General features: G+C 44.9%; 2 protein-coding genes across 5 annotated transcripts; one reads left to right on the top strand and one right to left on the bottom strand.

Annotated features, from left to right (window-relative positions):
- Positions 1 to 1,404: 1,404 nt before the first annotated feature.
- Positions 1,405 to 12,944, top strand: FASTKD3 (FASTK mitochondrial RNA regulator 3). 4 transcript variants are annotated; one of them, XM_035101296.3, is made up of 7 exons: positions 1,405 to 1,470; positions 4,641 to 6,107; positions 6,518 to 6,603; positions 6,928 to 7,102; positions 8,149 to 8,218; positions 10,679 to 10,793; positions 12,008 to 12,944. In XM_035101296.3, the coding sequence occupies exons 2-7, from the start codon at positions 4,667 to 4,669 to the stop codon at positions 12,104 to 12,106; spliced, it is 1,986 nt and encodes a 661-aa protein (XP_034957187.2). In that variant the 5' UTR covers positions 1,405 to 1,470; positions 4,641 to 4,666; the 3' UTR covers positions 12,107 to 12,944. The 4 variants fall into 4 exon arrangements, with proteins under 4 accessions (XP_034957187.2, XP_034957186.2, XP_088531066.1 ...); XM_035101295.3 differs by having other exon boundaries at positions 10,676 to 10,793; XM_088674940.1 differs by lacking the exon at positions 1,405 to 1,470 and adding an exon at positions 1,686 to 1,946 and having other exon boundaries at positions 10,676 to 10,793.
- CFAP90 (cilia and flagella associated protein 90) lies at positions 12,936 to 16,522 on the bottom strand. Its single transcript, XM_035101297.3, has 3 exons — positions 16,192 to 16,522; positions 15,004 to 15,120; positions 12,936 to 13,704 (listed from the first exon to the last, which is right to left on the bottom strand). Exons 1-3 carry the CDS (start codon positions 16,375 to 16,377, stop codon positions 13,525 to 13,527), a joined length of 483 nt encoding a protein of 160 aa, XP_034957188.1. The 5' UTR covers positions 16,378 to 16,522; the 3' UTR covers positions 12,936 to 13,524.
- Positions 16,523 to 25,406: the final 8,884 nt, after the last annotated feature.

The raw sequence follows: 25,406 nt of genomic DNA, 5'->3' as shown, positions 1-25,406 counted from the left end.
CATATTGAAATAGTTCCCCTCAAGGAGGCCAAACTTATATTCCCAAAATGTTTAGGGTCTTGTGTCCCACTGCATCCCTCCAGAAACTTTGAGCACTGCCTAAAGGGATGCAGGTGGCACTGTGGTCTAAACCACTGAGCCCTGGGCTTGCGGAAGGTCAGCAGTTCGAATCCCTGCGACGGGGTGAGCTCCCATTGCTTGGTCCCTGCTCATGCCCACCTAGCAGTTCGAAAGCACATCAAAGTGCAAGTAGATAAATAGGTACTGCTCCGGCGGGAAGGTAAACGGCATTTCTGTGCGCTGCTCTGGTTCGCCAGAAGTCATGCTGTCTGCGGACAAACGCTGGCTCCCTCGGCCTATAGAGCGAGATGAGTGCGCAACCTCAGAGTTGTTCGCGATTGGACCTAACGGTCAGGGGTACCTTTACCTAAAGGTGTATAATGAAGGTGCTTTAAAGACCTCACCACTTCATGAAGCTTGAGCTTTCATGGGCTGCAGCCATCAGGCACGGGGAAGGCCAGGGTCTTTGGCAAATTTAAAACAGCCTCTGGACATTTAAACTGCTGTTGTATTTGTTCGTTCTATGTTCATTTTGCTGTTTTTATATCGCAAACCTGATCCTCGGATGAGGGGCAGTGCATAAAATGTAATAATGATTTTCCTGTATGACTAATTGCAATCGTTAATAGTTGTCCACAGGTTTACCATACCCATTGAGTCAACCACCCATCTCTTACTACCCTCCTGAGAAAAACCCCTCCCCACCCCATAGCTGTCAAGTTATCCCTTTTTGTAAGGGACATTCCCTTATGCTGAATAGGCTTCCTCGTGAGAAAAGAGAAAACTTGACAGCTATGCCCCACCCTCCCACTATATATAAGGGTGTGCTGACTTCTGTTTCCGTAATTCTGAAGAAGTGTGCATGCACACGAAAGCTTATACCAAGAACAAAATTAGTTGGTCTCTAAGGTGCTACTGGACAATTTAGAAGGATAACACCACTTAATAAACATTTCCCCAGTCGGAGGTGAGCCTTCTGCCTTCCCTTCAATTCTAAAGCACTCTGGCCGCCCTTTTATTCTTGCACATAAACCATCAGTGTTTTAAAAATGAGTATTCGGATCCCACCATCAGAAACGGGCGGCAAAGCTCTGGAGTCCAGGCTCAGAAATTCTCTCCACCCTGGTTTCCCCAGACTCTGCTGGACTCCAACTCCCACCATCCCTGCTGGCTGGCTAGGGATGATGGGAGTTGTGGTCCAGTTTCATCAGGTTGCGAAAGTCCGATCTCGCTCAATGGCCCTGCTCCGGCGAAGTCCCTCCCCTTCACTTCCGGGGGTCGTGCCTTTCAACCCCCGCTTCCTGTTGTCAAAAATGTAGGCCGAGCCCAAACCGGAAGCCGGGTAGTGGAGGGGGAAACGCCACTTCCGTCTCTATGGAACAGATGCGGCGGAGGCTAACGAAGAAGCGGGTAAGGCTCCCTTGCAGCCCCCGAAGAGGGTGGCGGGGCGGGGGTCGCCTTTGGAGGGAAGGGGCGGGGGGCCAGGCAAAGCCTCGCCTTCGGCCCGCTCTCTATCTAGGCCCGCGGGCGTCCTCCCTCCTCGAGGTTCGCCTCTCGGCGTCCTGAAGGGGCGACGGATCCGCGCGAGGCCCAAACTTCGCCTCCGACCGTTCGCGCGCGGGATTACAGGGCTTTGGATGCCGCGTCTGAGCATGTGCAGAGCGCTGCCTCCGCCACAGAAGGCGCCCGATTGGGCCGCAGCCACGCCGCCTTCGTGGGCGCCCTGTCTCCGAAGAAGGGCAGAGCCGGGAGGCATCCCGAGGCGCAGTCTGGGCCATGAACCAGGCTCGCCAGACGGTTCACCAATCTGCCCCCGGATTTCTGTCTGGGGACTTCCGGCGAGGAAACAGGCCCGTCTCCCTCCGGCGGGGTCTCCAGACCAGGAGGTGACCTTGGCTGCCTGGGCCTCTTGCTTTGCCGCCAGCCTCGCAGGCCCTGTTTCGCCTGGCCGAGAGAGACGGGGTCTCCCTAGGCAGCAATGGAGGCAGCACTTGCTGAGGTTGGAGCTCGGCCTCCGGGTGGGGTTTGGGCGGCTGCAGCAGCTGCTCAGCTTCGCCCTTGGGCTCCTCGACGTGTCGGCTAGCTCGTCGGTGGCCCGAGAGGCGAGCAGGAGACGAGCTGATCCGCCCCGAGTGCGCCTCCTCCCCGGACCCGCTGAGACGCCCAGACAGGCGGGCAGGGCAGCAGCAGGACGAGGGGGTTTCTACTAATGCTTACTCCCGAGTAAGCCTGTAGGGGATCGTAGTGCAAGGAGGGAGGGAAGCACGGCTAGCGCACCAAGAAAGGCCGGGACCCAGAGGAAGGCCGCAACAGAGAAGATATTACTTCCTATTTTTTAATAACTTTGTCCTCTCTTTTTTAAAAAAAATAATTCTATATATGCTATACACAGAGAGAGTATATATATGTCTCTCTCTCTCTCTCTCTCTCTCTCTCTCTCTGTGTGTGTGTGTGTGTGTGTGTGTGTGTGTGTATGTGTGTATGTACACACACATACACACACTATCTGTTTGTTTGTTTATTTAAAGTGTCCCCGGATTCATTGGAAAAAAAAAACTGGTAACCTTACCATGAAACCCCACCACCACCACCACCTTGGGATGAAGCGCCTCCTGTGAAGGACTCCCTTTCCTGGCACCATTTGAAGGGCTGGTTACAGCCTATAAAGCCCGACACAGGGCGGGTCCAGGCTGTCTGAAAGACCCAGTTCCCTTCCACACTGTAGAATCTACAATCCTGCCTGAGTTTCAAGGGGCCCTTCCCTCAGGCCTGCCACCCTCACAGGCCCGCTGGGTGGGGACACAGGAGAGGGCCTTCTTGGTGGTGGCTCCTCCCAGGCAACTTTGGAACTCCCTGCATAGGGAAGCCAAATTGGCTCCCTCTTTGCTGCCTTGCTGTTTTTATTATAATTATCTATGTTTTAAACACACACATATGTTTGTCTTTTAATGACAACCCCCCCCCAAATGCTTTTAGCTGCAAGTGATCTGTCTATCTGAAGTTTAGATCGATTTCACCCGAGTCATAATGTAATGCAATATTTTCTGGTAGAACCCAGCTGGTGTTGTGTTGTGGGGAGGGGTCCTCTTGAGAACATAACTGAAGTCATGTTTTCCCCACAGCTCAGCCCAAGAGATATAGCATGCAGTGTTTGTACCAGAATGTAGTACAGTTTGATTTGATGTTTGTTTGGATGTCTTATGGCTCCTTTTTACTGAGGCTCTTAAGTCTAACAAATGCTTGTGGTGGTGGGCAAGGAAATTCGCCCTCCTAACCAGCTCTCCCAGTTCTATGCTCTCCTTCAGTAGCAGGCAAACCAATGTGCATCTGTGTTAAGGAAGGTATGGCAAGCAATGGTGAGTGACCCTCACAGGCCAGCAGTCCTCCCAAGACTGAGAGTGCACAAGGATTTAACATTCTATTATAATTCTATAGGATCAATTGCATGCACTGATTTCCTTGGCTGCCCATACTGGTACCGTTTACTTAGGTCACTGTCAGAAGCATTTCAAACAAGCACAGATTTCTAGAGATTGAATTCCAAAATCTCAGCAGTACAGCCCATAAATCTTGCTCTTCATTGGGGTTGGGGATCTAACCTTCGTTTGGCCAGATCACTCCATATTTACTTAACTTATACAACATAGAGCTTTTCCTGTTGCAAGATGTAACTTCATGCCATCTTGCTGATGCAAGGAAGCTTGTTGAAAATCCCATATTTAGAAAGGCATTGTCCTTGTGGTATAAAACAGGTTGAAACAATTGCACATGTTTTATTTTACTGCCCATTTTTATGCAAAAATCTGCAATAAATATTTAAATCTCATGCTGAAAGAAAGGTTTAATTGCTCTGATTTATCCAGGGTTTCCTTTCTACTGACATTATGGTGAATGTAGCAAAATTTCTGAGAGATGCCCTGAAATGATGTCGCTGTAAGACTTGAGAGGCACTTTTTAACCTTATTACGTCTCTATCAGTTTTATCTTAAAGTATCTGTTTTCATGAACAGATGCCAATTTTACACTTTGACTTATCCTTGTAAACTGTGTATGCCAGTAAAGGAGTCTGATTAATACTTAGGCCATGGGCCAGTTGATCGTCAGTCTGCCTGTAATTTCAGCTCAGTGCATTTATTTATTCACTTCTTGCTCACTGTAAAGAAGTTAGTATTCCATGCTTAATAATGTAAATTCCATGCCCTGGCCCGGCGATCCAGATGCTACAATAAGAAAAGCTGAACCTTACTCTAGGCTCCTGGAATTTCAACAGCCACTGCCCATCACACTTTGAAGCATAGCTTTGCATCTATAATGGCTAGAACTGTGTTTCTCCATGAATATGGAAAGTTGAGATTAAGACACTGGATTCTGTGGACAGTACCGTGTTATGTACTTCGTCTCCCCTTCTGTAGAGCTATGGGATGGACACAGTTCTCAGTGTGCCATCTCTTGACCTTTCCTTTCAAGCTGTTTTTTTTAAATAAATAAATACATAAATAAATAAATAAATAATAGCTCTCAAAGGCTAACCAGGATATATCTGTAGTGACACTGAGTTTTAGTTGTTGTTTTTCTTTCAGGGAGAAATGTTCAAAGCAGACCTGAGATGGCTTCCATGAATTTTAGATGTTTCCAGGCATCTATTTCTAGACTGCAAGCATGTAGACAGTTGCTAACTCAAGGCACAGCCTTGAACCATTTTGGCCAGCAAATTAGGCAGCTCAGGTTATGTCCCCATGGTCCTTCAACATTGCAAACAGTTTGTTCAGTCTGTGGTTTTCAGTGCACGACTTGTAGAAACTACCATATGGAACTGGGAAATCACCCCGGCTATGTTACGGGCATGGTGCAACTCCGTGGAGAAGCTGGTAACAGTGTAAAATCTGGCAGCACATGGACAGATGAACAAGTGTTTTTGAAGAAGTTGAACTGTTTCTGTTCATACAAAGACATTTTCAGATTTGTAAGCACAATGGAAAGTTTATCTGACACCATGGTGGCAGCTGTCCTTCAGCGGGTCTGTGACGTTCAACTGGAGGACAGTATGCTGAAGAATCCTGAAGAGGTGATGGAGGATGAAGTCTTCAGGTCACTTTGCTTCCAGCTGGAACAAGAATCACCAAGCCTGTCTGAATCTGCTCTTGTAAATTCACTAAATGCTTTGATAAAATTACGTGTGAGTCCCTGGAGTACCTTGATGGTTCGTTTGGTGTCAGAGAGCCAAGAACGCCTGGATAAAGGCCAGATGACTATTAGAAATCTGTGTGTTCTTGGAGAATCCTTGTTCAATCTAGAGGGTCCAAGCTGTGCTATTCTGGAACAAATTATGGACCAAGTTCAGAGTACAAACCTGGAGGACTGGAAGGCTGATGAAATGGCCATGGTCTACAAAATGCTGCAGCTGGGTGTCGGGGAGAGAGGAAAATACCAAGCCCTATTAAACAAAATGAGCAGTTTAGCTGTAACTCAGGTTCCTCAGTTCAGCCCCGAAATAACAAGTACAGTGTTAAATGCTCTGGTGGTTCTTGATCAAACCCAAGCCATTCCTCTAGTGATAAAGCTTTGCAAGCATTCAGTACGGCATGTCCCACATTTCACGGATAATGAGCTAGAAAAAGTGCTGGAGGCTTTCATTCATTTTGGACACAACGACCAGTTCTTCACTGAAGCTCTAGAAAGACATGTTGCCAAACACGCCTTCACCATGCATCCCAGTGCAGTTTCCAAAGTCATGCAGTTCTGCAGCAGGAAGCGCATCCTTTCTAAAAGCATCTTCAATGCAGTGGCAGAGAGTTTCATCTACAATGCTGACAACTTCACCACTGCTCAGATCGCGGAGCAGATTATTCCATTTGGGAAACTCAACTATTTGCCTCCGTGTGCTCCTTCTCTTTTCCAGAAGCTCGAAAGGATACTCAGCACGCGATCGGCCCAGTTTCAGCCTCATGTGTTCTTGAGCCTTCTTCATGCATGCACCCTAGTTGAACGCTATCCCCTGAATTTCCTGGCAAAAGTGTTTAGTCCCTATTTTCTGCAGCAGTTGCAAGGTAAGTATATCACTCTTTGTCTAGGGATGTGGATGTTCAGAAATGTCACCTCAAATAAGTGACAAGCCTCTGGTAACACTGTTAACTCACATGGGCTAGTAATGGAAGTTGGGAATTCACATTGGAGAACAGGAGTGGGTCTTGGAGAGACCTTGGGAAATTACTGTATATCTGCAGTAGGATTGAAGTGGGGCAGGAGCTCAGGGGCAACCTCCCATTATTTGGTTAATTGTACAGCAGAGTTGGTAGCAATCTTACTTTACACTCCCCTTGGTGGCTGTAGTAGCTTTCCTGTTAAATGAAAGCGTAGCAAATAGCTTTAAGCAGCTGTGTTTCTTAGCCTTTTTTATTTTTAAGGGAAATAAATTGTGTAACCATCTTTCTTGATGCCGCCGATTTTTTTATCGCAGCTGAAGGACCTGGTTTGAAGAAGTCTGTTCTTTCTCAGTTGACCCAGCTATTTCTAACAGCAACACTGGAGTGTCCTTCCTACGAGGTATGAGAATATGCTATTCCTTTTTGTGCATGTTTTCATCCTGTGCATGTTTATTCAGAATAGGCAACAGTGTTCCATAATAATACGAGCAGCCTTAAGTAATGATGCTAATTAGTAACTGTCAATAGCAGCAGTCATACCCAATTTTGCTGGTAGCTTAGTGTTCCGTTGAGCTTTCAGTTCAGTGGAGTACCTATAGAAGGACCTTCCAAAAGCAGACTGCAAATAACTTGCATTCCTGTCCTTGTGCCATACTGCTTGCATATTTATCAGTATTTCTACCTGCAGGAAGAAACTGCTTATTTTCCTCTCCTGTCTTAATAGGGTCCCCAACTCCTTCCCAAGTACTTTGTCAAGTCCTTTCTCACGCCAGATCATTCAATGGAGTCCTTGGTAGAAAGTCACCTCTACAACAGAGTAAAGGCTGGCCTCACTGACCTCTTGGGGGCCCGAATATATTTTGCTTCTCACGTGTTGACACCGTACTGCTATACTCTGGGTAGGGAAGCTGTTGCTAATGCATGTCTTGCTGAATGCAAATGTCATAGTCCCATAATTATGAAATTTGCTTTGTTTCAGTGTATAAAGCAATGCTGTGTTCATCTTCAACAGGCCTGTACTTTGCATGAATGAATGCAGTAACAAGCAAACAAAAACAAACAAACAAACCCTTCACAAAGTTTTAGCTGATCCCCGACATGATTTCTTCTCCTAAATAGTAGAGTTACTTGCCAGATGCCTCCCTGCTCAGCATCATGTTGCAGGAAATTCCCATGGTTGTGTGTGTCAGTGTCCGATTGACTGCCAGATACTATACTATTCTGCAGAAGGAAAAGGGGTCCTTACCATCATAGAAATTCTCTTTTGACCCATCCACCCCCCACCCCAGTTTTCCATCCACATGCAGACTAAATGAGTTGGAAATAGGATATAGACGATACTTTTATCCTCTTGCTACCTTTAATACTTCATGTTTTTCTATTATGAGAGATAGTTTTCTTTTAACAGATCTCATACTTTGCATTCATGTCAAGTGTAGATAAGAAGCATATGCTTTCCACGTTCCAGATGGAAAAGAATAATGCTCAAGTATTTTGGGTGGCTTTTCCCAAACAAAAAGAGGCACAGCATATATAGTATATGCTCAGGGCCGTCTCAAGCAGGTCGGGCACCCTGGCGACGTGACGCGGAGATTGCTCCGGCGCCCCCGCCCTAGTGGGCGGGCGCAGTGCACAGCACGGCTTCCGCGCGGCTTGGCAGCGCCCGCCTGCCGGCCCGGCGCCCTAGCACCCCGCGCCACCGAGACTACCCCTAGAGCCGGGCCTGTATATGCTATAGAACAGGCATGTCCAACTTTCAAGAGACTGAGATCTACTCCCACTATTAAAAAAACCTGGCAGTGATCTACCAAAGTTGTTGGGCCTTTTTTTTTTTTCGGGGATGGGGGGTGAGCAGTGATCTACCACAGAACCCTCGCAATCTACCTGTTGGACATCCCTGCTATAGAAACATAGTAACTTTTTTCTTGTTCCTTCCTCGCACCAGATATTGAGATTAAACTCAATGATGAAGGATTTGTACTACCAGCTAATAGACATGAAGAGGCGTACCAAAGGTAAGCAAGATGCTAAATATAAACAGAGTAGTGAAAGTGGTGTACAATTTTTCTGCTCTTTCAATTTGTGTCTTTGCTTGTTGCTTCCCTGGGGCTGCATCCCACAGGACTCCAGAAACATTTCAGTTAAACAATGGCACTGAGACACAGACCACTTTCAAAGAACTTGTTCTGTGCCACCGACCCATGGCAAGGTGTGCTCCTCCTGTGGGATCTTCCCCTGGGATCTTGAGGTGAAACTCAAAAAATTAGAATATCATCAAAAAGTTCATTTCTTTCAGTAATGCAACTTAAAAGGTGAAACCAATATAGGAGATAGACTCATGACATGCAAAGCGAGATGTGTCAAGCCTTTGTTGTAATTGTGATGATTATGGCGTACAGCTGAAGAAAACCCCAAATTCACAATCTCAGAAAATTAGAATAGTGTTTAGCTACTCAACCATCCATAACACCTGCAAAGGGTTCCTGAGCCTTTAAATGGTCTCTCAGTCTGCTTCAGTAGGAATCACAATCATGGGAAAGGCTGCTGACCTGACCCTCCATAAGGAGGGAAGGCCTCAAAAGGTCATTGCAAAAGAAGTTGGATGTTCCCAAAGTGCTGTATCAAAGCACATTAATAGAAAGTTATGTGGAAGGGAAAAGTGTGGAAGAAAAAGGTGCACAAGCAGCAGGGATGACCGCAGTCTGCAGAGGATTGTCAGGAAAAGACCATTCAAACGTGTTGGGGACTTTCACAAGGAGTGGACTGAGGCTGGAGTTAGTGCATCAAGAGCCACCACACACAGACGGATCCTGGAGATGGGCTTCAAAGGTCGTATTTCTTTTGTCAAGCCGCTCCTGAACAAGAAACGACATCAGAAGCTTCTTACCTGGGCTAAAGAAAAAATGAACTGGTCTGTTGCTCAGTGGTCCCAAGCCCTCTTTTTTAATGAGAGCAACTTTTGCATCTCATTTGGAAACCAAGGACCCAGAGTTTAGAGGAAGAATGGAGAGGCACATAATGCCAGGTGCTTGAAGTCTAGTGTGAAGTTCCCACAGTCTGTGTTGATTTGGGGAGTCGTGTCATCTGCTGGTGTTGGTCCACTGTGCTTCATTAAGTCCAGGGTCATCGCAGCTGTCTACCAGGAGATTTTGGAGCACTTCATGCTTCCTTCCGCAGACAAGCTTTATGGGGATGCTGACTTCATTTTCCAGCAGGACCTGGCACCTGCCCACACTGCCAAAAGTACCAAAACCTGGTTCAATGCCCATGGGATTACTGTGCTTTATTGGCCAGCGAACTCGCCTGACCTGAACCCCATAGAGAATCTATGGGGCATTGCCAAGAGAAAGATGAGAGACATGAGACCGAGCAAAGCAGAAGAGCTGAAGGCCGCTATTGAAGCATCCTGGTCTTCCCTAACGCCTCAGCAGTGCCACAGGCTGATAGCATCCATGCCATGCCGCACTGAGGCAGTGATTGATGCAAAAGGGGCCCAAACCAAGTACTGAGTACATATGCATGCTTCTACTTTTCAGAGGTCCAATATTATTCTATTTGCAATCCTTGTTTTATTGATTTCATTTAATATTCTAATTTTCTGAGATTGTGAATTTGGGGTTTTCTACAGCTGTACACCATAATAATCACAATTACAACAAATAAAGGCTTGACATATCTCGCTTTGCATGTCATGAGTCTATCTCCTATATTGGATTCAACTTTTAAGTTGACTTACTGAAATAAATGAACTTTTCGATGATATTCTAATTTTTTGAGTTTCATCTGTAGGTACTTCACAAGATTCTGTGGTTCAAATGCTGTATCAAAGCACATTAATGGAAAGTTATGTGGAAGTGAGAAGTGTGTAAGAAAATACAGCAATACAGTGGAACCTCGGTTTATGAACACCTCTGTTTATGAATTTTCGGTTTATGAACGCCGCGGACCCATCTGGAACGGATTAATTCACTTTCCATTACTTTCAATGGGAAAGTTCGCTTCAGTTTATGAACGCTTCAGTTTATGAACAGACTTCCGGAACCAATTACACCCATGCTTCAGTTTATGAACGCTTCAGTTTAAGTACTCCATGGACCCATCTGGAGCGGATTAATCCACTTTCCATTACTTTCAATGGGAAAGTTCGCTTCAGTTTATGAACGCTTACTCCGCGGACCGTCTGGAATGGATTAACCCACTTTCCATTACTTTCAATGGGAAAGTTCGCTTCAGTTTATGAACAGACTTCCGGAACCAATTGTGTTCATAAACCGAGGTACCACTGTACAGCAATATGATACAGCATTATGACATCCCACCACAGGGAAATGGCAGCCACATTGCACCATGGAGGTTTCGCCAGGTATTTGTATTACCCGAGACATGTAATATCCTAAAAAGCAACAACTATGCAGGATGTCATGTTTGATTCAAATGTGATAAATATTTAAACTTATTTTGTGTTTGATTAGCAGAATAGCTCTCTGCATTGATGATCAAAGAAGATTTTGCACCAACAGTCACAATCTTCTTGGAAACGAGGCCATTAAGCAAAGGCACCTGCAGCTAGCCGGGTACAAAGTTGTGCAGGTAAATGTTTGAAGCAGTGGGGGTGAATCAAATGGTTGCTGTTCAAAGCAGAATGGAAAATTGCAGCTGGGGCAAGATAGTGTGAACAGCAGGTAGCACTGGAAATCCCTATTGCTGCCTCAGACTCTCTCTTGACGCTTGGGCTCTTAAGAGCTGATACCCACCCCCATTGAATGCTTAATCTGGACCTGGAAAATGTCAACAATTGCAGGCCAGTGGTTAATTTCCTATTCCTGGACAAGTTGCTGAAGAGAGTGGCAGCTGGCAAATGCTAGGATACTTCTGGATGAAGCTGGGTGTTCTTTTGTTTTGTTTTTTAAACCATTTTGATTTGGCTTCAGAACTGGCTTTGGCACAGAGAAACTGCCTTGGTCACCACAAGATGAGCTTTCCCAAGAAAGAGAAGGGCAGGGGAGTGTGGCTCTGCTGGATTCCTCAGACCTCTCAGCGGCTCTTAGTACTGTTGACCATGGCATCCTTCTGAACAGTCTGTCTGAGCTGAGTGTTGAAGGCACTGCTTCTATTTGGAGGAGCAGTTCCAGAGGGTGGGGCTGTTGGAGCTCTGCTTGACCCTACGGGAGCTTTGCTTGGGGCCCCCACAAGGTTCCACACTCTGCTCCAGGCTGTGGAACATATACATGAAGTAGATGGAAGAGGTCATCCAGAGATTTGGTGTCAAGTGTCACCAATATACAGGTGACGCCCAACTTTATCTCTTTGTCGCTGACTTCAGGCAAGGGTATGGCCATCCTGAAACAATTCATGGTCACAGTAATGGACTAATAAATGGAAACTCATTCCAGATGAGGCAGAGGTACTCTTATTGGGTGGTTCACTCCCCACAGGTGAATGGGACTTGCTAGGAGAATTCTACCTAGGTGTATATAAGGCTTCCCAAAGATGGAATAGATCTATAAAAGTAGTTTCCAAACTTCTCCCACCTGCCGTGAACCACTAGAAGATCACTCAGCAGACCATGCAATGGTTTTTCTGCCTGTTGTATCAGTTGTGGTGTGCTATACTGGCTGTGGATTGATTTTTAATCAATTTTTATTGCTCTTTTTATTTCTTATATAAAAAACTATAGGATACAATATATGTATAAGAAAAAATAAGCAACAGACCAATTCCTCTGATCTCACAGAAGAAAGATCTGAGTTTGCTTCCTGAAAAATGCTTTCAGTAATACATTCTTCCTTCCTTTTAACTTTCAGATTCCATTTTTTGAGTTTGAGTCACTGAAGACCAGAAGTGATATAGTGGAATACCTGCACAAGAAAATTTTTTCTAACTCTTACAGGCTCAGCTGGTGATTGAAATAGAATCCAAATGATGCTGACAGATCTATGAAGATTATTATTATTTTAAATTCGAGACTTGGTTAAGCTACTGTGATTTTAAAAAAAACTGAATCTTGTTTTCTGGGCCAGTCATTGAGCTATCAAATTGTAGAGCTGGAAGAGACCCTAAGGGCCACCCCCCTGCAGTACTGGAATCTCAGCTAAAGCATCCATGACAGATCCAACCTCTGCTTAAAAACCTTCAAGGAAGGAGTCCACCACCTCCTGAGACCGTTCCACTGTGGAACAGCTCCGTCCTCTAACAATACATAAAGAGAATGTGTCAAAAAGATTGTAAAATACAACTAAATTTATTTTTTTAGTGCGACTGTATTCCTCCCAAATAAATCTGGGGAGAAAATATTTTATTACACCCACACAGACTACAAATGCCTAGGTTCCCTCTCTCAAAGAGCACTTATGTTTCCCCTCACCTCACTACTTGGGCAACTCTCCCTCTGGGCACCCACAGGATTTTTTCCCAGACCAGAGTGGGGAAGTAAGTGAGAGGGGTTGGAGCAGGCTAGTTCCTCACACAAAAATAGAAGAATGCTGCTTGTATATTTTGGTTCATATGTCAGATTTCTAAAATACTATTAGCTTTTATTACAAATGAATCGGGAGGGGGGGTTATGGTTCATCTAAGATGCAGCAAATAAGGCCTTTGCAGGTGCCATAACACCCTTTGAATGTGAGGTGGGTGACCCCTGAACTTGGACACAGCTCCATTCCCAGTTTGGTGGGCTGCCTTTGGCTTTGTGAATCATGATGTGCATACTGTACTGTCAAATAAATGCATATCTTTTCCTAAGCTGCTTTATTTTGCAGATTTATCATCATTTGAGAATTCTGAATGCATGGATGAAGAATTTTGCTTTATACTAAACTGTTGACACTAAGACATGGTAACGATGAGACACACAACAAGATTTTGTTTCCAAGAATGAGGGGAGAAAAGACACAAAGACACATTAAGCAAAAGCATGTTGTCAGCTCCTTCATTTGTGATCTAACATTCATTGATTTGTTAATCTAAGCTCTAACCTGCATATTATTAGCATGTCATAAGAAATGGTTGAGTCTAGTACTCACATATAAGCACATGGCTGCTTTAGCGGAAACCCCCTTGTCATAGGAGTGACTGCGCCCTCTTCCCCAAGTATTGCATTATGAGCTTATGCTCCCTGTAGAATGCTGTTAGCTGCCATGTTACAGGCACATTCAAGTAAGACATGCCTCACTTAATTTAGCAACCCTGCAAAGAATTCATCAGATGATAGGATGCAAGATTGGAATTTCCCCAAAATCCCAGTAGCACAGTACAGGAAAGAATACAGAAACAAAACCCAGGCAAATTAATTCTTCCCTGCTATCAACCACAACAAGGAGCCTTAGGTTGCATCAATGGTTCTGGATGATTTTTCTATCAAGCATGCTATTTCGTTTTTCCTGTAGAATTCTGTCTGAACGTGTCTAATGCGCACGTGGTCTCGGACCAGCTGCTCCATGGGCTTGTCTATGCGTCGCCCATATTCAGAGGAGGACAAGACTGCCATAGGCCTTGCTTTTTCCTGTTAAGAAATGTTAGATGTTATTTATGAGTATGGCAAGAGGGTGAAACGGGCGGTTAGTGCAGGGCTGCTGCCAAAACGTTCTTTCCTCCTCTCCCTACCCATCTTGTGGTATCATTCTGTCAGGTGCCTTCCCACTTTTGCCCCACATCCAGAGCAAAGGTGGAACAGGGTGGAGGGGGGTGGGGTGGGGGTGGGGAACAGGCCTGTGTCTTCCTAGTGGTGCAGCAATGAAATTGCTCAAACACAATCAATGAAACCGGCTGCGTTATACCACAAATAAAGTCTGTTATCAACAAAGATGAGACATACAATTCAGCTGAAGGATCAGAAGACCCAGTGGGTCAGATACTGAAGTCCATTCCACAACAGTAATTCCACAATGCAGAAGTTCAAACATATACTAAAGTCCATTCCATTTGCATTTGTTCATGAAGTCCAAAAACAATCCATATGTAGGTATTGTAATTCCATAAGACGACAAGGGTTGACAGGAATATTTTATCCTTGTTTTGCCATTCTGGGCTTCATCAGTGATATAAATTCAAATGTGATGTTACATGACAGTGGATCTATAGCATTATGGTAGCTAACACCACATTTTATGTTACAATACCTTTGTTGATATGTTCATATGATACAGTAAATAACAGACTTTATTTGTGGTATAACGCAGCCGGTTACGTTGATTGTGTTTGAGTTGTATCTTGTACGTAACTTAAGGTTTCTTGTTGTGTTGCAATGAAATTGCTAGCACATTTGCAAAGCTAAGCAGGGTCTGGTCTGGTTTGAATTTGGATGGGGGAAACTGCCGGGATTTCTGCATTGCAGGGGGCTGAACTAGATGACCCTGGGAGGCCCTTCCAACTCTCTGGTTCTATGAATGGTGGTGGGGTGTTTCATGGGATTGTGCTTTGGGTTTGCATTTGTGTCGCCCTTCATTGTCAGTGACCTTTATTGTTTATAGTCTTTAGTATCATTACTGTTGTGGGTGGGATGGAGGAGCATTCGTAAAATTGACACAGCTATGGTCCGTGAAGTGGGTTCAGAGTTTCATCCCAAAGACCACCAGCTGTTCTTGTCGCCTCCTCAAACCTATGTGATACTTGGCATTTGTAAAGCACTTTGTGGCAGGTGTGGTAGCCTGTGGCTCCCCGGCTATTGATGACCTGCCACTTCCACTAGCTCCAGCCGGCATGGCCAATGGCCAAGGTGGAGAGAGGGGAGCTGCAGAAAGATGAACAAATAATAGTGATTGCCATCAAAATGCAGTCTAGTCGAGATCATCATTATGGTCACCTCATCATTAATATGAAGCCCTCTGCTTTTGGCGTGTTCTCTGTCACAGCGGTGGAGTTTTTCGTCATAGCCCATGGGTCTTTTAAAGATGCAGTCGTACAGGGAAACAATTCCTGGCTTAAAATAAAGGGGAAAAGAAATGCCATGCCGTTAACTGACAAGATGACACAGGTTACAAAGAATCATACCAATAAAACTGACAGATATAATGAGGTTTGGTTGAGTCTGCTGTGTGCACAATGCCCACATGCAGGAGGATCACGGAGAGGCGCTTTTCATGACGGCAGAACCACAAACTTTAACATTCAACCCTGGTGTTAGAAATTGATCTGGAGCCGAGAATTGCACATAGATTGGAGCACTGCCTTTGTGAGCAGAGAGCAAACCTCTGGCTTTGCTACAACTGTCCCACACAGGTCGGGGCAACACGCTTCTTCCCTAGCAATGTATCACGTAATGGGTTAAAGAGCTTTTGTGAAGATGGAGGCCGCTGAAGCTTCTCAATAGTGACCTCCTGGGCAGGACAGAGAGCGCTCCTAAGGGACAGAGAAGCTCAGATCCCAGAGAGGGGCACTGTAAGCAGAAGGATCTAGCAAAGGAGTGAGAAGAAACATGAGTCTAAGGAAACAAGAACCAGCAGAATGACTCCAAGGACAAATACAGACTATTGCTTGTGAGGGAGAAAAAGCAGACAAATGACCCTCATTTTACCACTTAGGGGCCATGCAGACCTCCACTTCTCCCACCACTTTTCCCTGGGGAAAGCTGATCTTTACCACTGAATTGGAACAAACGGCAGTAAGGTTTTCCAGGGATTGATGTTCCAGGGATCCAGCAGTAAAGGGTGGGTTTTCCCAGGGAAAGCGGCAAGATAAACAGAAAACCGCTTGGACCCATGCTTTCTCGGCACAGGACAAGTGGAAGTCTGGACAAGTCGTTCTCCAAATGGGCCAGTCCAGAGCTGGCACCAATGGAAGGTTGTGTGTGCGCAAATATTGAGAAATATTTGTAGCACAGATATAGCTGCTAATAGAGCATTTGCTAGAATTTGCTATTAGCTGCTTAAAATTTTTGAGCTGCCTTTCACTCTCTCCCCCCTCCTTCCCACTTTGTTCCTTCAGCAAAACAGCAGTTCAAATCTGGATTCCTTCCTCCTCACGACGGCTCCTTCCCCTCTACTCTACGCACCTTGCTCTCTTGGTGAAAATAGCTGAGTTCAGGGGGATTTTTGCGTCGGGGGGGAATATAGCTGAAGGCTGACTGTGCTGAGAGTGGCAGCTGGTGTTTCCTTATTAGCTGTTCATTGATGCCTCCCAGTTCCTCCAACTCTTCCTCTTCTGCTCCCAGTTCTTCCCCATTTTGGCCTTCTTGCATTCCCTACTAAAGCCTAAAAACTTTGCTGGGAGGCAGGCGGCCTGCCTTCAGGGCTCCAGCAACCGCTTTTTCTCCAGCCAGCCAGCCATCCCCCCCACCCACCCGTCTGCTGAGTTCTTTGGTTACTAAGAGACGGTCTGTGTTCACTGTGATGTCAGACAACATATAAGGGAGACTGGAAGGCTGAGAAAAGCTGCTTCTGGGTGAACAAAGGAGCTTAAAACCAATTTGTCTAGAAGAGATTGCAGCAAAAGGCCACAAGTATTACTGGATCTGACAAAGATCACTAAAGCTGGGCTTGAGAATGAATTCACTGGACAGGGTCTTCCGTATGAAGTTGTACAGCTTCCGAAATGTGCGACACCCACATCAATGATGGATAGGCCGGCCAGGCTCCAGGAAGAGGGGCCAAAGGTGCTAAAGCAATGGGGAAGGCATTAAAGATTGAACAAGCAGAGAAAGTGGACATTATTGATTTGTGCTTACAAAGAGGCTGCTGGGAGGCTCAGATGTTCCTCAGCAGCAGCTGCTATTGAAGAGCACCCAGAACCATAGAGCATTACAGCAGTTTCGTGTGCCGTCTCTCTGCCCCAGATGGTGACACTGTGCCAAGATGGAGTTTAGCTTGCAGCACACAGGTCCTTCTAGCTGTGAGCATTTTCACCCCTCCCATTCTGAAAATCTGGTGATATCTGCTGTTGGGAGGGAACAGTTAGGAATTGTTACTTTGTTGTTTTTCATTCCTGACTCTGCTCTCTGCTGTGTGCTGTGTGCAGTTTAATATCTTCTGTAGACAAGATGGCTAAGTGAGAGGCTGTAACACTCACAAAGCCAGATCTGTAAATATGCAGTAGTTAATAGAAATAAATGAGGAATGTTTTGAAACCTCTACAAATGCTTCTGCTGTTCACTGCTGATTTGGTGCTCATAAAGCCCAGTTATGAGTCCATGATTCCCGGGTGTATGCTGAAGGTGTTCCAGACGTCCTGCCCAGGCATAGGGGCCTAAGAAGACCTGGACAGATCCTGGCATTTACCCACATATGGTAGCAGGCGGATGGTTGCTGGTAGCAGACTGGTGGTTGCAGATGGCTATTGATGGTTGGATAATTGGATGTTTCTGATCCATTTCCATCTGATGCTGCACATCGGAGTTGAGCTGTGAGCTGAAGCTGTTTTTCAAGCTGCTGTTTGATTTACAGAAAGGTATGTTGCTGGCTGCCAGGAAGACAGCAGAGACGCTTTTCCAGTTTGCCTGTTAATTGTGCTGAGTGGGGAGAGAAGTTGCTGAGAGAGTCAAGAGTATTTGGGGTGCATGAAGGGAAGTGTCTTGCTGTTAACTAAACACAGGCATGGCTTCTGCACATTCTGGCCAGATGTCTCTATCTTTTCCTCTCCTTACACCAGAGACCTATCCTACATGGCAGGTCAAAATGAAAGCACTTTTACAAAGGGAAAAGCTTTACCATATTATAGAAGATGACCCCCCTAATGAGGATGATGATGGATGGCCAGCGTGGCATGAGGCAGACATGAGAGCCAGGGGGACAATTATTCTGAGTGTCCAGGACCAGTTGTTGGTCAACTTGGAGAACCAGCAGACTGCACGGGCTGTTTGGAATAAACTTCGAGATATGCATCTAAGACAAAATGCAGGATCCAGTGTGCTTTTCTTTAAAAAGCTGTGTAGGCTGGAATTGCAGAAAGATGGTGATTTGCCCAGCCATCTAGCCCAATTAAAACGTCTCAGACAGGATCTTGTCCAGCGAGACTTAAATATTTCAGAAGCTGTTTTTGCAATGCTTATCATAAACAGTTTGGATGAATCTTATGATGCTGTAGCTGCTCAATTGTCGTCTTTGCCCAATGACCGTCTAACAGAAGATTATGTGTCTAGCGTGCTCTTGAATGAGTGGGATCGCAGACAGACTGCTAGAGAAAGCAGGGACAAGGCTGTTGGAAATGCCTACAAGCCTTCAACAGGGGAAAGTGAAAGTGTTGCAAAAGCTCTTAAAATGCGCCGCTGTTTTTCTTGCGGAGAGGTCGGCCATTTTAAAAATCAGTGTAAAAACTCTTCAAAGAAGAAGGGCAACTTCAAAGGCAAAGGGGGAGGAGGCCGAAAACCCCAAGGGCCAGCTGCATCAAAGGCTTTGATTTCACGCAGTTCTAATCAACTCACACGTTCTGTTTTTGTTGTCGACTCAGGAGCCACAAGGCACGTGGCCAATGATAAAAATCTCTTTCTTCATCTTGAGAAACAGGGAGGAGCAATTCATCAAGCGGATGGAACGACTATTAAAAGTTTGGCTCAGGGAACGGTTTCTTTGCAGAGCCTTAATGCAACAGTTAAAAATGTTATGTATGCTCCTCATTTGCAGGATAATCTCTTGAGTGTTTCTCAGCTAGACGCTCAAGGATTTAAAGTGGTGTTTGCAAACTCTCGGTGTGAAATTCTTCGAGACAACAAACTCATTCTTTATGCTAAGTGTGTTGATGGTTTATATGTATTGCCTTTTGTTACAGGTACAGCTGCTGGAGCAACTAAAGAAACTGAAAAGGCGTGCTGTAATATATCAGTAGATAAGAATGAGAAATTGCATAACCATTGTATTCATGATTATCATCGTTTGTTTGGTCATTTGCATTTCCAGGCAGTAGGTAAAATGCAAAATATGGTTGAGGGCATGAAAGTTCAAAAGTGTCCTTATCATATGAAATGTGTCTCATGTGCAGAGAACAAAATTAAGCAAGCTCCCAAAGGTACAAAATCTGGGAGGGAGGTTAAGAAACCTTATGAGATTGTGCATGCAGACTTGGTTGGACCTCTAGCGCTCTCTAGAGGAAACTCATGTTATTTTTTGGTTCTGATAGATGCCTATTCTAGATATGTTTGGGTCTATATGTTACAAAAGAAGTCTGAAGCCTTCTCTAAGTTTCAAAAATTTTGTGCATGGCTCAGGAATGTTCACGATGAGCATGTACGTTGTCTTTTCACTGACAGGGGTGGAGAATTTTGTTCAGAACAGTTTGAAAACTTTACTGCAGAACAGGGCATAGAGCACATGACTGCCACGCCCAGATCTCCATGGCAGAATGGTTTATGTGAAAGAGTAAACCAGACCTTGCAACAAGGAATTAAAACTCTGTTGCATGATTCAGGCCTACCCAACCCCTTTTGGGCTGAAGCTCTATCGTGTTTCACCTATATTTACAACCGCAGATATCAATCAGCCATTGATTGCACCCCATACGAAATGCTGTTCAAAAGGAAACCGTTTGTAAAACATTTAAAAATTTTCGGTTCTGAAGTTTGGGTGCACACTCTGCAAGGTGACAAACTGAGCAAATCTGGTCAACATGGCATTTTTCTAGGTTATGAAAAAGGTTCTTATCGTGTGCTGATGACAGACACAAACACAATTAGGCTGACCAGAAGCATGGATTGTAATCCAAAATGGGACAAAGTTGGCATTTTTCAATGTCATCCCATTTCAGATGATGAGGTGGTGAAACCAATTAACAAAGAGGCAAAACCTGTAATTGATGCTGATGGTAGCACAGATTCTGACACTGATACAGATGATCAGAATGAAAAGACCTCTTTTAAGAAATCAGATGGGTCTGACACTGATCTAGAGGTAGAATCTTTGCCAGATACAGGTCACCATTCTCCCAAGGAGGAGGAACCAGACCCAGAGGATCCCAGAGTATTGCGTAGATCTGAGAGAACTACCAAGGGACAAGCACCTAAACGATTTTCTAAAGAATTTGCTAAAGCTGCTATTTCAGATATGGCTGCCACTAGCAATCCAAACTCAGTTTTTGAACCAACTAACTACAAAGAGGTTCAAAATTTACCTGAAAAAGATGCCGAACCTTGGCTTAATGCCATGAAAGCTGAATTGAATTCCCTAAAGCAAAATGACACGTGGGAATTGGTTCCAGTAGAACCAGGCATGAAACTTGTAGACAGCAGGTGGATTTACAAAACCAAGACTGATCAGACTGGTAAAGTGGTCAGATATAAAGCCAGATTAGTTGCACGTGGTTTTTCTCAAGTTCCTGATCAGGACTATCATGAGACATATTCACCGACAGTCAAATTTGAGACAGTTAGGCTGTTGATGAAAATTGCTGCAGAAGAGGGCATGACCATATCTCATCACGACGTAAATACTGCGTTTTTGTACGGAATTCTCAATGAGAGTATTTACATGTCACCGCCAGACGGAGTGCAGATAAAAAAGGGAATGGTGTGTAAATTAAAAAAATCCCTGTATGGTCTAAAACAAAGTGCTCGATGCTGGCACACTAAGCTGACAGAAGTGCTGTTTTCCTTAGGTTTCCAGCAAGGAAAGGCTGATTCTTGTGTTTTTGTTAAAGAATCTAACCAGCACAAATTGTACTGCATTTGTTTTGTGGATGATATTTTGTTTTTCTGGAAGGATGCAAATATTTACAAAACCACTCTTGCAAAACTGCAAAAGCATTTTGATATGAAAGACCTAGGGGAAGTCAGCAATTATCTCTCACTGGAAGTAGAGAGAAATAAGCAAGGTGATGTTTTGCTGCATCAATCACGTAAGATCAATGATGTGATTGAAAAATTAAATCTGACAGATGCCAATTCTGTAGACACCCCCATGGTCACAGGGTACCAACATGATACTAATGCTAATGTTTTTCCTGACACTACATTGTTCAGAAGTGTTTTGGGTAAACTTAGTTTTATAGCAAGGTGCACAAGACCAGACATTGCTGTTAGCGTAAATTTGCTCAGCAGATATGTAAATCAACCTACAGTGCAAGACTGGAAGGCACTGAAACGCATAGTTAGGTATTTAAAAGGCACTATGCATTACAGGTTGAAGCTTACTAGCCAAAAATCTGGAGGTCTTGAGATCTATGCCGATGCCAGTTTTGGTAGTGATACAACTGATGGCAAGAGCACCTCAGGTGTGTGTTATTTGTACAATCAGTGCCTATTTGATTGGTCTTGTAAGAAACAGGCAACAATAAGCATGAGTTCATGTGAAGCAGAACTCAACGCTTTAAATTTTTCCCTCATGAATGTAGAGTGGTTGTTGCAACTATGTGAGGATATGAGAGTAAAAATTTGTTGTCCAGTTCAAGTTTATCAGGACAACAAAGCCTGCATAGAACTAATCCATTCAGAAGGGTGCAAGCAAAGAACAAAACATTTGCTAATCAAATTGCACCGTGCCAGAGAATGCATTCAGAAAGGAGTTGTAAAAGTCTCATATATGCCAGGGAAAGAAATACCTGCTGATGCTTTGACTAAAGCTGTTAATAAGGAACAACTTGGTATATATGTAAAGAAATTGCTTTTGTGCTAGATTTTCATAATGGTCAGAATGAAAAGGGGGAGGTTGTGAGCATTTTCACCCCTCCCATTCTGAAAATCTGGTGATATCTGCTGTTGGGAGGGAACAGTTAGGAATTGTTACTTTGTTGTTTTTCATTCCTGACTCTGCTCTCTGCTGTGTGCTGTGTGCAGTTTAATATCTTCTGTAGACAAGATGGCTAAGTGAGAGGCTGTAACACTCACAAAGCCAGATCTGTAAATATGCAGTAGTTAATAGAAATAAATGAGGAATGTTTTGAAACCTCTACAAATGCTTCTGCTGTTCACTGCTGATTTGGTGCTCATAAAGCCCAGTTATGAGTCCATGATTCCCGGGTGTATGCTGAAGGTGTTCCAGACGTCCTGCCCAGGCATAGGGGCCTAAGAAGACCTGGACAGATCCTGGCATTTACCCACACTAGCCCAGGGGTCAGAAACCTTTTTCAGCCGTGGGCCGGTCCACCGTCCCTCAGACCATGTGGTGGGCCGGACTATATTTTGGGGGGGGGGGAATATGAATGAATTCCTATGCCCCACAAATAACCCAGAGATGCATCTATATGTAAAAAATGTAGGCATTGCACACGCGGATGAAACAGCCTTTCTCCATAACCGGTGAACCAAATTGAAACAAATTTGGGCAGAACATACCTTGCCCATCAGGGAGGAATCTGGCATAAAAAATTATCAAAAAACCACACCTTTCACACCTAAAATAATGATTAAACACAAAAAGTGGCGCTCAAATTAGACGTCACCACCAGAAGCTCTGAAGACTCCAGCAGCTGCGCTGCCAGATGACATCACAAAATTCCACAGCAACCTACTGAGAACAGTCCTTTTGCAGCAACAAGGCCCAGCTTTTTCAACAGGCCGCAGCATTGCCAAGCAGGGAAAAACAAAGAGAATAGGGCACAGGGATGAGGCACAACAAAGGGAGGGGGGAAACACATAGCCATGAGGGGGGGGGGTAGGACCCTGAGTCAGCCAAAGCAGTGGGGGTGTGGGTTGGGACAGGGAAAACTGAGTAGGCCAACCGCCAAAACAACCATTTCACCTCCAAAGCCCAAGCCCAAAGCCTCTCCTGGCAGCTAGCTGCATTAATAAACGCCTGGCAGCATTAGGCAGTGTTCATCATTTCCCCTAACACGCACTTGGGGGCACGGCGAGGGGTTTTTGCTTTTTAATTTAGTGGGCGTTGTGTCACATGTGAGGCTACGGCGGCCATTTTAAGTAAGGGCAGTCGTGCCCCTTTTAACCTAAGCTTTATACTATGACTGATTGCCAGCCTCTGCATCTTTAAAAAACAACAACAACCATGCACTTTCTCTCCCCAGTTTAAGTCCTTGGATATTTGCAGTGGCCAATCCCTTCTCCAAGGGTGGAGATACCAGGGGGAGGGGCCAACACTCCCTAGGGACAACAGAGGGCTCAGACAAAAGTACATGCTGGGAAATAGAACCCAAAAGCTGACAAGCGTGGGGGCCAAGGTATGGAGAAACAGGGGGAGGGACCAACACCGGAGACAACAGAGGGCTCAGGTGGGGGGGTGGGAGGAGGAGGGGGCTTGATAGCTCATGAGTCAGGACAGGGTGGGGCCAGTCACAGGGATGTGCCGGAGGGGTGGGGGAAGAAGGGGACTCAATAGCTCATGGGTTGGGACAGAGTGGGGCCAGTCACATGGATGTGCCGTGGGGGTGGGAGGGAAGGGGGCTCGATAGCTCATGGGTCGGGACAGGGTGGGGCAGGATAAGTCATGTGTCTGGACAGAGTGGGCGAAATCACAGGAAAGAACCACAGCAACGCGTGGCCGGGCCAGCTAGTTTTAAATAAAAGGACACATTCTAGTCATGTAAAAACACACTGATTCCCGGACCGTCCGTGGGCCGGATTGAGAAGGCGATTGCGCCCCATCCGGCCCCCGGGCCTTAGGTTGCCTACCCCTGGTCTAGCCCTTTGGGCTGCCATAATAAGCTGCATAACATACATCAGCTTTTCTTGGAGCAGAATTTGCAAGTGTGGATACTGGCACATAATATCAGCAACTTTGTTACAGAGAGTCAAACTGCAGTTGCTTCCATATTCTTCCTCTCCATGCCCTAGAATTGACATCCTGTATCCACTCCTGTTTTACAGTGTCATTATCAAACTGCTTCAGTCCACTGTTTTCTGTGAGAGCTGATTTGTAGTGATTTATAACAACATGTTTGTAATTAAATGCAGCTGCAGCACCAGCCTGTCTAGGTATAAAATACTACAGTGGTTGCTTGATTCTCAAACTTAATCCATTCTGGAGGTCCATTCCTAAACCAAAGCGTTCCAAAACCAAGGCGCACTTTCTCATAGAAAGTGATGCAAAATGGATTAATCCATTCCAAACTTTTAAAAACAACCCCTAAAACAGCAATTTAACATGAATGAAAGCAATAAACAATGTACTGTACTATAAAATAAAACAGTATTGTAGATGGTAAAAATTTTAAAAAATGTTTACCTGCACTGATAGTCATTGTTTGGATGGGGCCTTTTATCCATTTCTGCAGTCACAATCAATCAATCAATCAGTAGCTGAACTGGGTTCAACACAGTCACAAAAACAAATTAACCGAAAAAGCCTCAAAAACAAAAAAATGCAAAATAGCAAAAACAAAAGCACCAAAATATGAGCTCCAAATACCATCTCAGAACACTGCAATTGTAAACAGAAGCCTCGAATTACAATAGGAAAAGGTAAAGGGGACCCCTGACCGACTCTGGGGTTGTGGTGCTCATCTCGCATTATTGGCCGAGGGAGCCGGTGTACAGCTTCCAGGTCATGTGACCAGCATGACAAAGCCGCTTCTGGCAAACCAGAGCAGCACATGGAAACGCTGTTTACCTTCCCGCTATAGCAGTTCCTATTTATCTACTTGCACTTTGACGTGCTTTTGAACTGCTAGGTTGGCAGGAGCAGGGAACGAGCAACGGGAGCTCACCCTGTCACGGGGATTCGAACCGTGGACCTGATCGGCAAGCCCTAGGCTCTGTGGTTTAACCCACAGTGCCACCCGGGTCCCTGAATTAAAAATAGGGGACGCAAATTAGCAGTGCAACAGTAAATACAGAAGCTTAGGACTCAAAACGGAGCACATTTGGCTTCCGAAAAAAGTTCGAAAACCAAAACACATACTTCCGGTTTTGCAGCGTTTGGGTTCCAAGTTCTTCGTGAGCTAAGCTGTTCAAAAACCAAGGTACCACTGTACTTAAAAGCTTTTCAGGGTTCTTGTACCTTTAAAATTAAACACTTATTTTTCACATGTCGTCTGTTGTTACTGCTTCCTGTTGAACCCAACTGGGAGATTAGTGAGGAGGAATACTCTGTTAGTTGCTACTTGAATTGCCTCCCCAATTTGCTTGATTCTGTTCCCAGTGTGGAGATTTTAATTAATGATTTTCTTTCATTACTATTTTTTAAAGAGTGAACTAGTTCTAACAAGCACTAGGGAGGGTGAAATAAGTGAAGTTGCTATCCATAAGAGAGGCAAAGTATAAATTGCTGCATGAGTTCACATCTATCCTTGCTTACCTGCCCAGTCTCTCCCTTCCTGTCAGAAATAACTTGTGAACTTATTGGGTCTGCCTTTGATGGTGCTGTATGTATTCATGCAAGAGTCACAATAACCTCA

Source organism: Zootoca vivipara, chromosome 8, assembly GCF_965207765.1.
Source record: "Zootoca vivipara chromosome 8, rZooViv2.hap1.1, whole genome shotgun sequence".
In the NCBI taxonomy this organism is placed as follows: Eukaryota; Metazoa; Chordata; class Lepidosauria; order Squamata; family Lacertidae; genus Zootoca; species Zootoca vivipara.
The sequence above is the reverse complement of the archived record's forward strand: the minus strand, read 5'-3'. Positions and strand labels throughout refer to the sequence as shown.

Excerpts from the sequence above, each read along its gene's own strand:
- FASTKD3 (XM_035101295.3), top strand. The coding sequence starts at position 4,667 with ATGGCTTCCATGAATTTTAGATGTTTCCAGGCATCTATTTCTAGACTG. Across the intron at positions 6,108-6,517 it reads TTTTCTGCAGCAGTTGCAAG|CTGAAGGACCTGGTTTGAAG; the intron begins GTAAGTATATCA and ends TTTTTATCGCAG. Across the intron at positions 10,794-12,007 it reads CCGGGTACAAAGTTGTGCAG|ATTCCATTTTTTGAGTTTGA; the intron begins GTAAATGTTTGA and ends TTTAACTTTCAG.
- CFAP90 (XM_035101297.3), bottom strand. The coding sequence starts at position 16,377 with ATGCAAGAAGGCCAAAATGGGGAAGAACTGGGAGCAGAAGAGGAAGAG. Across the intron at positions 15,121-16,191 it reads ATTTTCACCAAGAGAGCAAG|CCAGGAATTGTTTCCCTGTA; the intron begins GTGCGTAGAGTA and ends CTTTATTTTAAG. Across the intron at positions 13,705-15,003 it reads GGCTTCATATTAATGATGAG|GAAAAAGCAAGGCCTATGGC; the intron begins GTGACCATAATG and ends ATTTCTTAACAG.